Raw genomic sequence first — 14377 nt, forward strand, 5'->3', positions numbered from 1 at the left:
GCGGGAGGTCAGCTTGTCAGTGCTCAGACCATACGCCGCACACTGCAGCAAGTCGGTTTGCATGGCTGTCGTCCCAGAAAGAAGCCTCTTCTGAAGCTGGCTCACAAGAAAACCTGCAAACAGTTTGCTAAAGACAACCTGACCAAGAGCATGAATTACTGGAACCATGTCCTGTGGTCTGATGAGACTAAGATAAACTTGTTTGGCTCAGATGGTGTCCAGTATGTGTGGTGACGCCCTGGTGAGGAGTACCAAGAAAACTATGTCTTGCCTACAGTCAAGCATGATGGTGGTAGCATCATGGTCTGGGGCTGCATGAGCACTGCTGGTATTGGGGAACTGCACTTCACTGAGGGAAACATGGATTCCAACATGTACTGTGACATTCTGAAGCAGAACATGATGCAGTCCCTTCAGAAACTGGGCCGAACGCCATGATAATGACCCCAAACACACCGCCAAGATGACAACTGCCTTGCTGAGGAAGCTGAAGGTGATGGAGTGGCCAAGTATGTCTCCACACCTAAACCTTATTTGAGAACCTGTGGGGCATCCTCAAGCGGAAGGTGGAGAAGCGCCATGTGTCTAACATCCACCAGCTCCGTGATGTCATTATGGAGGAGTGGAAGAGGATCCCAGCAACAACCTGTGCAGCTCTGGTGAATCACATGCCCAGGAGGATTAAGGCAGTGCTAGATAACAGTGGTGCTCACACAAAATATTGACACTTTGGACACAGTTTTGACATGTTCACTTAGGGTGTACTTACTTTTGTTGGCAGTTATTTAGACAATAGACAATAATGGCTGTATGTCAAGTTATTTTTAGACAGTAAATCTGTACTACTATACAAGCAGCACATTAACTACTCTAAAGTATATACAATTTTAATTTCTATAGTATTGTCGCTTGAGAAGATATACTAAAATGGTTGCTGAAATGTGAGGGGTGTACTCACTTTTGTGAGATACTGTAGATAACAAGAATATAAGCATAATGATAAATTGATTTTGAATAGCGTCACTTTATTTGTATTCACTATATATATATACGTATATTTATATATATATATTAAATGAAAAGGAACAGCAGTATTTATACATTAGATCTTATTTATCACGTTAATTTCATACATTTATAAATATAAAAATATATTTTATATATTATTATATATTTAGAATCACATTAATCTCACTTCATTTGCAATTACAACATAAACAGCTCACAATGCAATAAACAAATACAAACAAAAAACATAAGGTAATGAGTTGTGCTGTACCCTGAGGCAATAACAAACAATCAATATATCACAATATACATAATTAGTGTTCACAGATCAGCCTTCTCCTCATAGTGACAAATACAGGATGATCTTTGGCTATCCAGGTAAGGCTTACATCCCAAGTGCATGACAGTATCAAAGAGCAAAGTCACTGCTGACTCACAGGCTGTGAAAACATGAGTATAAGGTTTTATCTCAGTATAATGTACAGTAGCGAGCTATGTATTATGTGCATAAGTGTTTTCTGCAACTGGCAAAATAAATGATATAATTATTTATCACATACATATATGGAAGCTTGTTTCTGCCACTGAATAAAACTATTTTTCTCATAATTCTCATAATGTTTATATAACCCACAATTCTGACTTTTTCTCCCTCAGAGTTTAGATATACTCGCAACAATACTAAAAAAAGGTCTGTATTGAGGTATAAACTTGCAATAGTGAGAAAAATAAATCAGAATTTCAAGTTTCTATCTCACAATTCAGCCTTTTTTTTCTCAGAATTGAGATATAAATTTGCATTTTTTTTAATTCTGTGGTGGAAACAAGCTTCCATACATACACAATATTAGTAAGACTGTCAATTACCTTGAACACTTTGGGACAAGCCCAGTGTCATTTGTAAATGCCCACAAATGCTCTCCAGACAGACCTGAAACTGCTCATCACAGTCATTTTTCTTTCTCCCACAGGTATCATAGCATTGATCATGCTCATTACAGCATCTGGTCATAGATGGAATCCCAACATCAAACTGCAGTCAACCAGAGAGAATATTAAAAGAGTAAGCATATAGAGCCAGTCATTTAAATCTGCTACTACAGATTAGTGAAAGTCACAATAAAGCAATACCAATAATAGCTAGCTTCTACACAACATATTTTCCCTCCTCACCTGAAACCCAAACAGTGGGGAGCCGCATCCGTTGGGTGGAGCTGGTTTGTAGTTGGGGCGAGGAACTGGTGTGTACCCTATAAAGACCCATTTAAACCAAACACTTTTAACGTTTATTTTTAGATGCTTATTATAGAATATATATATATATATATATATATATATATATATATATATATATATATATATATTATATATATATGTGTGTGTGTGTGTGTTAAACACATAACACAGATGTTTAATGTATCATTTACTGATGTCTAAAATATGACCAACCGTCGCTGCACTTAAAGAGACACCGTCCGTCTGAACCTCCGATCAGGTCCAAAGCCATGTTAAGGTATGTGTCAATCCTGTGAATCCCGTTCCGGATGGATTTTAAGGTCTTTCTCCAGTCTGGAGGTTCAATTTTTTCAGTAAACTCATCAGCTTTAACCTCATTCATCAATATTCCAACAGAGAGCAGCAGTGCAACGCAGGAGATGACACGACAGGGCATAGTGCAACAAATCTGTCACTTTACAGGCTAGCTCTAAAATCTACCTGCAAAGTATTTGTTTTGTTTACGTTTCCAAAAAAGAGAACTCACATGTTTAAAAAGATCTGCGATAATAAGGTTGTTTTTACTAAAAGAAAAAGTTATACATTAAGTACGAGTCGACAACAGCATCTACTTCCTGTTGATAAATGAGCAGATTTCTTCTTCTACTACTTTTACATTGAATGGTGGTTGGCAAACTAACTGGCGCATTTCCGCCATCTACTGTCCATCCATCCATCCATCCATCCATCCATCCATCTATCTATCTATCTATCTATCTATCTATCTATCTATCTATCTATCTATCTATCTATCTATCTAATTTACTAAAATAAAATATATAGCTATTATTCATTATAAATATTATTATTTCTTAAATAAATATAAAAATTTAAATTAATAAATCAAATAAAGAACAATAAAACAACTTTATGCAAATATCTATGTAAGTATACTATATAAATATATAGGCCTATATATAAAATATTTAATCAAATAATATAATAATAAAATGTTTAAATTCATAAAACAAAGAAAAACAATAATTGAAATAGATTTATTAGAATTAGAAAAATAGAAATAGATTTTGTGTAAATATCTTAAAAGCAAAGCTATAAAAAGACTATATATAATAAATATATACATAAAATAATATTATTTAATAAAATAAATATAATAATCATCTTCAACAAAGTGCTTAAAATTATAAATAAAAGAAAGTAAGACTAAAATAATGTAAATATCTCCTGAATTCATCGAACTCCACATATGAAATATATGTGCCTACAGGAAGAACGTTCAGATAAAAGGCACATCAATGCTTTTTAACAAATAAACACTTTTTATTAATGTTTCTCAGGTTCAAATTTTCTGGTAAAGAAATGTTCTCAAGGACATGGACCCACTCGCTGACTAGCCTTGTTCTTGAAAAAGAAGAGTTTGGAAAGGGAGACTTGAATACCTTTCTTCTTTACTTTAGGTGTGACATATCTGAGAGCTGGACTGAGAGATTTATCAGAATCTAGTCTCTGGTCTTCACAGCATAATTCATGTATTTCTCCCAGGACAGAATCCTGGTACTTTCCAGACCTGATGCTAGCTTGAGCGGTGTTGCAAAGAGATGAATCAATATCCTCCACAGGTGATGGAGATGCAGCACAGGCTTGTATCAGTTCTTTTTCGATGCAAAACTCATTATTTACAGGAGGATTCCAAGACCCAGTGTTTGATCCCCATAAGGTAAAGCTTTCGCTGGTCACGTCATTCTTTTGTGCCTTAGGACACATCACCATGTAGTCGAGTATAACTGCAGATAGGATAGCTGTGAGATAGATTACAGCCATTTCAGTTTCATGCCAAACTGCCTTCAAGTAGTTCTTTTGTGTCAGGATGCCATGAGCTTCATTTACAATTTGTAAAACAGTATTGTTCTCATCGGGAAAACACTTATTGCTGAGACTGCAACTAGTAACATTAATTCCTTCCAGGTGTGCCAGTCCCTTTGCCAGACTGGCGACAAGAGCTTCAGAAAAATAAATGCCAAAAATGTCAACATGATATGTAGCCTCAAGCTTTGCAAGCAGTCCATCAACAACACTCTGTAGAAGATGGTATGGCAAAGTTAAACCTTGAGAGGCTTCTTCTTCTGTTCCTCGCTGGCTGCTTCTTTCAAATGGAGCTTCATCATGTACATCCTCAATCTCCACCTCCTGTTCTGAATCAAGAGCCTCTAACTTTATCCCAGAACTTGGTCTGAACACCTCATTCTCATGCATTATATCAGGCCTTGGAGTTTTACTTCTCAAACTTTTTAACTCGTACAGCTCCTCACAGCAGTTAGAAATGACATTCTCAAGCGCCACTTTCTGTTCTGAATCTTGAGCCTCTAACTTTGTTTCAGAACTTGGTCCAAGCACCTCATTCTCAGGCATTATATCAGGCTTTGGAGTTTTACTTTCAAAAAGTTCTGACTCATGCAGCTCTTCATCAGCAGATTGAGCTCCTGATTTATTCCCTAAAAGAACAACAGGAATTAGTAAATATATTTTTTAAATTCAAAATCTGTGAAGAAAAGTGAAATTTCCATGGGCAGTTTCCAGGTACGTTTTTTGAGCAGACAATGGCATAGAACAGATTTGTTAGAAAATATTGGGAAAATAAAATAAATAAATGAATAAATAAATAAAATATTGCTGTTGTATACAAAATAAAATAAAATAAAATAAAAAATTGCTGTTGTATGCAAAAAATAAAAATAATAAAAAAAATGCTATTGTATGAAAAAATAAATAATAAAATAAAATATTACTGTTGTATGCAAAAAATAAAATGAAAAATAATAAAATAAAATATCGCTGTTGTATGCAAAAAATAAAATCAAATAGTTCTCTTGTATCAAAAATAAAATAAAATAAAAAATATTGGTATAAAATGAAATAAAACCGCAATATTGCTGTTGTATTAAAATAAAATAAAATATTGTTGCTGCATTAATAAAAAATATTGGTCTTGTATAAAATAAAATAAAATATTGCTGTTGTATGCAAAAATAAAATAAAACAAAAATGTTGTTGCATTCAAAAAATAAAAGCAAACAGTTCTCTTGTATCAAAATAAAATAAAATAAAAAATATTGGTCTTGTATCAAAAAATAAAATAAAATAAAATAAAACAGAAATAGTGCTGTTGTATAAAAATAAAATAAAACAAAAATGTTGTTGCATTCAAAAAATAAAAGCAAACAGTTCTCTTGTATCAAAATAAAATAAAATAAAAAATATTGGTCTTGTATCAAAAAATAAAAATAGAAACATTGGTTTGGATAAAAAAAAAAAAGAAATAAAATAAAATAATGCACTTGTATTGTTTTTTAAAAGTGATCTAACATTCTAAGTAGGGCCTATTTCATTATATTATGGGTTTAGTGCCTCTGCAGACACTATAGAGGGTATGCACGTGATGTCACCGTCGACCGTTATAACTGCGGTTACGCCCACCGAGTGGCAAAAGACTGAGCGGCAGCATTGGTTTTCAGCGTGAATGCCGCGAAAAATACACAAAACACATCCAAAATGGGAAAGAGCTTTGCGACTGACTGCACAAATAGCTTTGACACAAAATCTGAGGTATATTTTTACAGACTGCCGAAAGCTACAGAAAAAAGAAGCAAACAGGTCGCTGCAATTCACAGAAACAGCTGGACTCCAGGCAGAGAAACATGTTTTGCAGTTATCATTTTGTGTCAAAATGTTGGATTTTGGGGTAAAATCATACACTATATATTATTTTGTTAATGTGTAATATATTATAATGTGTTGACAACTTATCAATTAAATATTTACCATCTTATATTCTGCATAATTGGGTGTTTTTAAATAAACACCGACAAAAACTATATACGTTTTAGGGCTGGACGATATGACGATATATATAACATTGATATAAGTGATCACTCCGATTTAAACCTATCTATATTATATTTATATAAAGTGTTCACAGGCCGATTTGCTTTATGTATTTCCCCAGTGTCGAAATCAGGCACATATAAATGTCAGGAAACACGATTCCTGGCTGCATGTCAATATCCATGGATTAGGTTTCTTTGACATGTCATAAGGAACACTTTCGACCTTTAGTGTAATCGTTTGTTCTACTCGCGTTTTCGCAGTTTACCCTATTAAATCCAGTCATGCAGCAGGTTCTTTTGCCACTCAGTCCAGCTGAGGGAGCGTGTTCCGGCGGGAAAGTGACGTCTATGCATAGTGACCTCTCAGATATGTCACTATTTCAGAAGTGAGTGTTGTTGACATCAAGTGAATGAAAACAACATACCTTGCCTGACTATCTCAGCAGCCCGCAGAGGATTTTCGGTGGCTTGATCGACGATATCCATTATCGTATCAGTTACTGTTTTTCTGAGGATGTTGAGAGTTGTTCTCTCAGTTTTTGTCATGGTCCTGGGGTCAGCAGAGTGCCAGTTCTCCTCCAAGGTGCTGAAGTCATCCATGCAATCTTCATGTGGTGTGAGTGGCAATCTCAGAAACAACTTCAGATGGTTCTCTGCTGCTCGCTGAGAGAAGTACTCAAGCACGTTTATGTAAAATTCCCAGCGTGCAGGTATTTCAGTGAACATTTGACGCAAAAGCTCCAAGCACAAGTAATCGACAGGGAATGTCTTGCCCATGTCATTATTCAGGAGTTCCTGGTAAACACAGCTGATCAGATCTTTACTAAACGTATGGATCAACTCTTGCTTGAGGCAGCCATTTAAAGACGTTATGCTGTCTGAAGAACGGTTGGGAATTTCCAGAAAGCGGCCATCGGACTTGTTTAACAGATATTTGCAGTGCAAGAAATGCATCACACGTGCAAAAATTTTCTTACCAATGATGCTTGCCTCAACACTTGAGATGTGACCATTGCCTGTCCTGTTACAGTGAGCGCAGTTATAATTATAGGGCACATCGATGTTCAGTTTCTCCCACTCTTCAGCTCTTGTTTTAGCTTCCAAAATCATGCTCTCCTCTTCTCTCAGACAGAGGACGAGAGCCGGAAGGACCACATCCATCGACATTGTCCTTATCCACTCGACAATTTGCTCAAACATATGGGCGAGTTTTGATTTGGAAATATGCTTTTCTTTGAGGGTCCTCTTGACAATTTTGCGAGATCTGGAAAATGGAGAAATATATATATTGCTGTTTGCAAATCAGCATGTGCTGTTCTATACAATGAGATTGAACTTACTTGTTAGGTATCATGGAGTGCAGGTCAAACTGTAGCCATGGCACTGGAAGCTGAGGCTGTGTGGCTGTTTTGAGTGTCATGAATGTCCGAGTAGTGAAATCTCCATGAGGAGTTATTGGAACTGAGACCTAAGTAGGCAGTGGCAAAGAACAGGGGCCGGATTCACAAAACATTCTTAAGAATAAAGGTGATGATACACGGGGCAACTTTTTGAGCAATGTTGCCGTCAACAGGCAACCTGGTGAGACACTAGGCAACGGACAGTTGGCAGCAACCAATCAGAGAGGAGCAAATCTACTGCCAACCCAATAAATACTTTATTATAAACACTTGTTAGGCACTTTATTTCAACTTTTCAAATATTTTCTTCATTTTTATTAAATATAAATGCCTTTCCAATCTTATTTGTGATAGGAAAAGGGAGAAGAGCATGTTTGGCAAAAGGCGGATTCGAACCCGGGTCGATCGCATCAAAAGCTACTTACACGTGCAATATGCCCTACAGCTTGCGCCACTACAGATGTTAAATAGCACACATCTTTTTAGACTTTTTGAGCACTTTGCTTGGGCATTTGCTTCCCAATGAGAATGATCAACAAATTTCTGGATATCTGGATACTTTAGATCGGTCGTGGGCAATTTTTTGAGATCCTCCAATTAGAACGCTAGCAGCCGATCACATGATCGGCTTGGAGATTTCAGAAAAAATCAAACAAGATGGCGGCCTCTCAGCGGCAGTGGAGCGAAGAAAAGGAGAGTGAACTTATATCTTTTTACGCTGGTAAGCTGTCATGTGTCAACTCAAAACAGGAAATTTACCTCATTTAATGATTAAAATACCAACATATGTCCAATTTAATGTGCGCAGGCTGTAATTTAGCCATCGAATGTTTTCAGTTAAAACTCTTCTTAAAGGGATAGTTCACCCAAAAATGAAAATTCTGTCATCATTTACTCACGCTTTTGTGTTCTAAACCTGTATGAGTTTCTTCTGTTGAACACAAAAGTAGATATTTTGAAAAATGTCGGTAACCAGACAGTTGTCAAACCGACATTCTTCAAAATATCTTCCTTTGTGTTCAACAGAAGAAAAAACTCATTTTTTTAATTTTCATTTTTGGCTGAACTATCACTTTAACTGCTATTTCTAACTTAAGAAAAAAAAAAGAAAAAATATTGTGTATTTAAATCTCTCAGATGTCACTATTTCAGAGGTGAAATTTGTTGAATAAGTAGCTAATATAAAGTGTATTTTGATGAAAATAATAAGCCTCAGCTCCAAAACACTGAACAGTCCAATATTTAAAACAGTGATTAGACAGTTTAAAGCTGTATAATATAAAATAGACTGTTATTCAAATTGTATTCTAGCAGAATATTTTTTTGTGTTATGATGTTGACAGCCACGTTTGTATGTTGATTTGCTGATTAATTTCTTGCTAATTAGCAGCGATTATATTTCACACATCTTCAGAAAAATATGCATTCATCATCAAAACATCGACAACAATTCTGACACTAGGCCTATAGGCTATATGATCTTACCTTAGTAGTAATAGGTGGATGCATGTATTTTCTTTCCAATTCTACAGTGCTCTGGTCAGTCTCAATAAAATTACTTATTTGACAGCTTGGATGAAACAATGTTTTAGAAAGATTTTTCTCCATCTTTTCTAAAAGAGCGATCGTTATCAGTGTCAAAATGCTTCAAGAAATTAAATCATAACACGCATCGTATCTTGTAGCTATGTGTGCAAATTGTTATTTTTTCCGTTACAAAATATCAATACTGTTACTTTTTTACTCTTACATCAATAATCTTTACATATCAAAGTGAGTATCATGAGTAGTCGTCGGATGCTGCAAAGTCTTCAAATGAAGTTTCGGTTGTTATGACTGAATATAATGCAGTTCTTCTCAACGTGCTTCCACAAAAGGACCAATAGATGGCGATGTTGGACTTGTGGTGCAAAATATCCGAAGAGGAGAAGAACAGCACGCTCGTATTCGTAAACAGAGAACTGAAACGCTGAGCGATTAACGCTGTACTGACATGTTTACATTTTATTTTATTTTATTTAATTCCTCATTAGACCAACTATAAAAAAAACGTAAACTGTTTCCGGTAAGACATCGCTTTTTGTATTACTTGTCGGCACGAAGTCTCGAGCTCTTTGCTTTGTGTTATAGTAACCAGCTATAGTTTATGCTGCATACATATATTATTATAACTGCAGTAAGTTTATAACATATTCAGTTTGATTTGCGATTTATCTAAAGTTGTATTTATTTATTTATGTATTTATTTATTCATTCATTCATTCATTCATATTGATCTTATGAATTATAACAATCAAGTCAACTATACTTTAAGCTTTATACATGTAGTAGTATTATCACTGTAAGTTTATAATATATTAAATTTGGAATATTGGTCTTACGGATTGTGTTAAATGTTTGAAAGGTTTTGATTTTTAGTCAGTACATAATTTCCATACTGATATTTTAGTATATTATAGTGAAAGATTTAAATTTTTGGTCACTGCATTATTTCCAAACTTTCATTTGTATGAATAACTACTTACTGATTCATTTATTGTGAAATGAATGAATGAATGAGTAAATTTATCCAAACTGGTAATGTATATAGATTGATCATGGATGCACCAGAGGCCAGTCATTCTGAAGTTGCACCGCCGGATGCTGCAAATGAGTCCAGCGTTTCTTTAACACCGCACATGTTGGCCAAAATAGAGCGGAACAGACAACGAGCATTGATGCTCAGACAAGCCAGGCTCGCTAGTAGACCATCTTCAGCTGTAGAAGGTTTGGCATGTGTTTGAAAACTGCACAACACATACTTGAATTTGCATGAATTTCTCTTAAGATTGTGTAACTAATTTTATCATGTACCATGGTTTATAATAACCTGTCTTCCCTCAGGTGCTACCTGTGCTAAAGTGGCAAAAACTATAGACTCTGGTGCGGGGTTCTTTATTGAAGAGGAGACAGCAGAGGATGAGCAGCAGGAGAAGAGAGTGGTCCAGCAACCAGGTGATCAAAAATGGCATCACATACATACACATTAGGGGTTGCACCGACTAATCGACTAGTCGACTTTAATGCTCTGCCGTGATGCTTTAAGCACCCAATACTGGGTGACAAATTGAAATATTTTATGTGTGTATTTCAGCCCCAGTGATGGAGCCTGATTATCTGATGTGTGATGAGTGTCTGAAGCCATTTATGGACTCGTATCTCAGCAACAGTTTTGATCTGTCTGTGTGTGATAAATGCAGGTATGTCATCCATTCTTTATGTGGTCACAGTGGGTTAAAACATACTCTTAAATTAATGTTACAGAAAGTTTATAAGCAGGTGATGTTGGTATAATGTAGTTGTTGTCTCAGTATTTCAGTTCCGTTACTTCATTGTGCTTCCTGTGCACCTGCAGTTCAACAAGTGCTCAAAACAAGCATTGTAATGTGTATGCGTATTTCATTTTATAATTGCATGTGTTTGCATAGAGACAATGAAGTGAAGCACAAGCTAATATCTCGCACTGAAGCGAAACAGGCTTTCCTTCTGAAGGACTGTGATCTGGACAAGAGGGAGCCATCACTGCGATTTATCCTGAGGAAAAATCCTCACAATCCGCGCTGGGGAGACATGAAACTCTACTTAAAGACACAGGTAGGTTCTGTAAATAGCTGTAGCTGTAAATATAACCTGATCCCATATATTAAACTCAAATCCCTTCTAATAAAAATAAATTAAAGTTGAAACAATACAGTCACATCTTCATCCTTCTCTTTACCACAAAACAAGCAGTATAAACCATAAAGGTGAAGTATGCTATTTCTGCACCACTAGCTACAAGAAATGAACATACAAATTGTTTTTTTTTTTTCAAGCATGTTCCCAAACACACCTACTGTCCCAATACACAGTTGTTTAGTTAGTTGAGACAGAAGGAGAAACATTTTCAAAATATAAGAAATTACACTTAATCTTAAAGAATATCAAATTGATTGTGATATTATGGTTACGCTTTACAACAACATTCTATACATTAACATTAGTCAAAGCAATAGCTAACATGAATTAGTAATGAATAATACTTATACAGCATTTATTAATTTCGGTTTATTTCTTCATTCTATCTTTCAAAAGATTTTTTTGTTTGGAAAGAAGCCCCTATGATTGCCAAGGCTATCATACTTTTGATTTATTTGATCAAAAGTATAGTAATATAGTGAATAATATTGTGAAATATATTTACAACTAAATTAACTTCGTTTTATTTTAATATATTATAAAAATGCAATTTATTCCTGTGATGTAAAGCTGAATTTTCAGCATCATTACTCCAGTCTTCAGTGTCATATGATCCTTCAGAAATCATTCTAATATGCTGATTTGCTGCTCAAGAAACATTTCTTATTTTTTTTAATGAAAACAGTTGTGGTGCTTAATGTTTTTGAGGAAACTGAGATACATTTTTTCAGGATTCTTTGATGAATAGAAAGTTTAAAAAAAAACAGCATTTATTTGAAATAGAAATCTTTTGTAAAATTATCTCTTTAATGTCACTTTTAATCAATTTAATGTGTCCTTCCTTGCTAAATAAAAGTATTTCTTTTTTTAAAAAAAGAAAATCTTACTAAACCCAAACAAATGTGTATACTAATATTTTTTTTAAAAAAATAATTCCATTATTATTAATGTAAATAATAATAATGACATTACTATATTTATAAATTAACTATAAACCCAGATTAATAAATGCTGTAAAAAAAAAAAAAAAAAAAATCTTTCATTGTGATACCTAATGTATGAAATTAACAAATTGAGCCATAGTGTAAAGTGTTACTATATCATGCAACTGGTTCATGTATTCTGCTTGTCTGGTTTGTTGATTTTTGTTTGTGTATGCCATTTTTTTTTTTTTATTGAATTTTAAGGTGGAAAAACGAGCTCTGGAGGTGTGGGGCAGTGAGGAGGCTCTGGAGGAGGCCAAGGAGAGTAGAGAGGAGAACAGGGAGGTGCAAAAGCAGAAACGCTTTAATAAAAAGGTTAAAGGTATGAAAGCCAACCAGCCTGGTGCAGTTACTCGTTGATGGTCAGATCTGAAATGTGCACTAAAATCTTTTTCCAATTGAAAAGGTTGTACACTTAGAGAAATGAATAGTAATCAGACATAATCTATTTTTAAAGTGATTTACTGATTAGACAAAAACTGGTGAAACAAAATTCTGTTGTGCACCTTTAAATGAATGAATAAATCGATACTTCATTTGGTCACAATGTGGAATTATACATTGCTCTCCATCTTCATCTGGCTTTCAGAGCTGAGGCGGGCGGTAAGAAGCAGTATGTTTAAGAAAGATACCAGCATTCATCAGCATGACTACGGCCCTGAGGAGCTGCTGGACGAAGAGGAAGATCTCTACAGGAAAGTGTGTCAAACCTGTGGACACGAACTTACTTTTGAGAAAATGTAAATGCATCTTCGAGCTCTCACAGCTGTGGCTACCGTACACGGAAGAAGCAGGGTCCGGATCCAGGTCAGCGAAGAGTAATCCTGACCTTGTTTCTGATTCTTTTGGCTTGCAGTCCAGGTACCAATGCAGATTTGCATCAGTTTTCATGAATGGACTTTTCACTTGAACTTTGGTGAACAAGTTTGGAGTGTCTGACACTCCTAACCAACAGTGCTGCTGTTTTGTGTTTATGCCTTTCTAAAGGTAGAAGCATCAGCAGTAGTGTCAGAAGTTTAGAGTGTGCTGCACTAGATTTGATCACAAGAGGGCACTGTAGAGCTACTATTTTGAGAGAACTGCAATCAAAATGATAGCTGATGCAAGGTTGAGTTCTTTGTCATTTAGGGGAGAGCACACTGTTGAGCATGTTCAGACAAAAAAATACAAATGAGATTTATTAAATATAACACCCTTTAAACTATGTATTTAATATTTAGGATGTGACTAACCAAAATCTGCTCTTTCAACTGTGATATTATCATATCGCAGTATACGGTAATTATGAGGCAAAAGCACCAAACTGGTCCAAAGTTGAATGGTAACAGGATCTCGTTTCTCAGTCTCCTACCTCGTAAAGTCCAGTGCCTGTTTGTTCGGTGAGGGATATTGATGATTCCATACGTAGACAGAGTTTCTCTCACGGTGTTGCGTTTCAGTCTGTCTGTGTGTGACTATTGAAAGTATCCGACAAGGAGCACAAACGCACTCATTCCTTAATGGCCACTCTTCTTCCTCACCTTTCGTGCCAAGGTTAGCGAGATACTTTTTGCTGTATTAGAAATCATGAATTTAGTCTATGAAATGTTTGTTTAAAAATGTGTTTGTAATACATTTTTTACATATTAGAACATGTTTCTTCATTTTGTGTTTACATTGTCCATTATCAGCTTTTATTATCTGATGTCTCAATGACCACAAACATGCATATTATTATTCTTCAGGGACACATATGATCGGACCAGCAACCACATGCCCACTTTTATCATGGCAAAGCTTGTGTATGAGAGTGAATGTGTGAACGTTGCTTTTGTCATGGTGTCCACCGAGGCAGGGTTACACATGCCTTGCATTGCTGTCATTATTTGCGTTCGCCCTATATCTTGTTAGCTTTTTCATCTCTATCCCCTTTGGGCCACTGTAGAATATGACCTAATGAAGGAAACCTCCAATTAATATCCTGAAATCAGTAGTGAAACCAAAGAAAAACATTTATTTTTAGTAACCTTTTAGTTACGAATAATATACAAATATAGTTAATGTGGTGTATGTGTAATATGCTACTGTTCAAAAAGATGTTTGAATGTCTTAAAAAAAAAAAAGTCTCTTATGCTCACCAAAGGCTGCATTTATTTAATACAAAAATATA

General features: G+C 35.2%; 3 protein-coding genes across 4 annotated transcripts; 1 reads left to right on the plus strand and 2 right to left on the minus strand.

Moving 5' to 3' along the window:
- Positions 1 to 1004: 1004 nt before the first annotated feature.
- On the minus strand, positions 1005 to 2895 carry pla2g12a (phospholipase A2, group XIIA). The gene is made up of 4 exons (XM_051892532.1): positions 2458 to 2895; positions 2182 to 2258; positions 1876 to 2041; positions 1005 to 1448 (listed from the first exon to the last, which is right to left on the minus strand). The coding sequence occupies exons 1-4, from the start codon at positions 2678 to 2680 to the stop codon at positions 1330 to 1332; spliced, it is 585 nt and encodes a 194-aa protein (XP_051748492.1). The 5' UTR covers positions 2681 to 2895; the 3' UTR covers positions 1005 to 1329.
- Positions 2896 to 3440: 545 nt separating this feature from the next.
- Positions 3441 to 9377, minus strand: LOC127519263 (uncharacterized). Its single transcript, XM_051906856.1, has 4 exons — positions 9014 to 9377; positions 7469 to 7596; positions 6554 to 7392; positions 3441 to 4736 (listed from the first exon to the last, which is right to left on the minus strand). Exons 1-4 carry the CDS (start codon positions 9134 to 9136, stop codon positions 3610 to 3612), a joined length of 2217 nt encoding a protein of 738 aa, XP_051762816.1. The 5' UTR covers positions 9137 to 9377; the 3' UTR covers positions 3441 to 3609.
- xpa (xeroderma pigmentosum, complementation group A) lies at positions 8200 to 13859 on the plus strand. 2 transcript variants are annotated; one of them, XM_051906882.1, is made up of 7 exons: positions 8200 to 8249; positions 10119 to 10294; positions 10412 to 10522; positions 10662 to 10767; positions 10996 to 11161; positions 12433 to 12550; positions 12818 to 13859. In XM_051906882.1, the coding sequence occupies exons 2-7, from the start codon at positions 10126 to 10128 to the stop codon at positions 12970 to 12972; spliced, it is 825 nt and encodes a 274-aa protein (XP_051762842.1). In that variant the 5' UTR covers positions 8200 to 8249; positions 10119 to 10125; the 3' UTR covers positions 12973 to 13859. The 2 variants fall into 2 exon arrangements, with proteins under 2 accessions (XP_051762842.1, XP_051762832.1); XM_051906872.1 differs by lacking the exon at positions 8200 to 8249 and adding an exon at positions 9436 to 9593.
- Positions 13860 to 14377: the final 518 nt, after the last annotated feature.

This window comes from Ctenopharyngodon idella, chromosome 1, assembly GCF_019924925.1.
Source record: "Ctenopharyngodon idella isolate HZGC_01 chromosome 1, HZGC01, whole genome shotgun sequence".
NCBI classification, from domain to species: domain Eukaryota; kingdom Metazoa; phylum Chordata; class Actinopteri; order Cypriniformes; family Xenocyprididae; genus Ctenopharyngodon; species Ctenopharyngodon idella.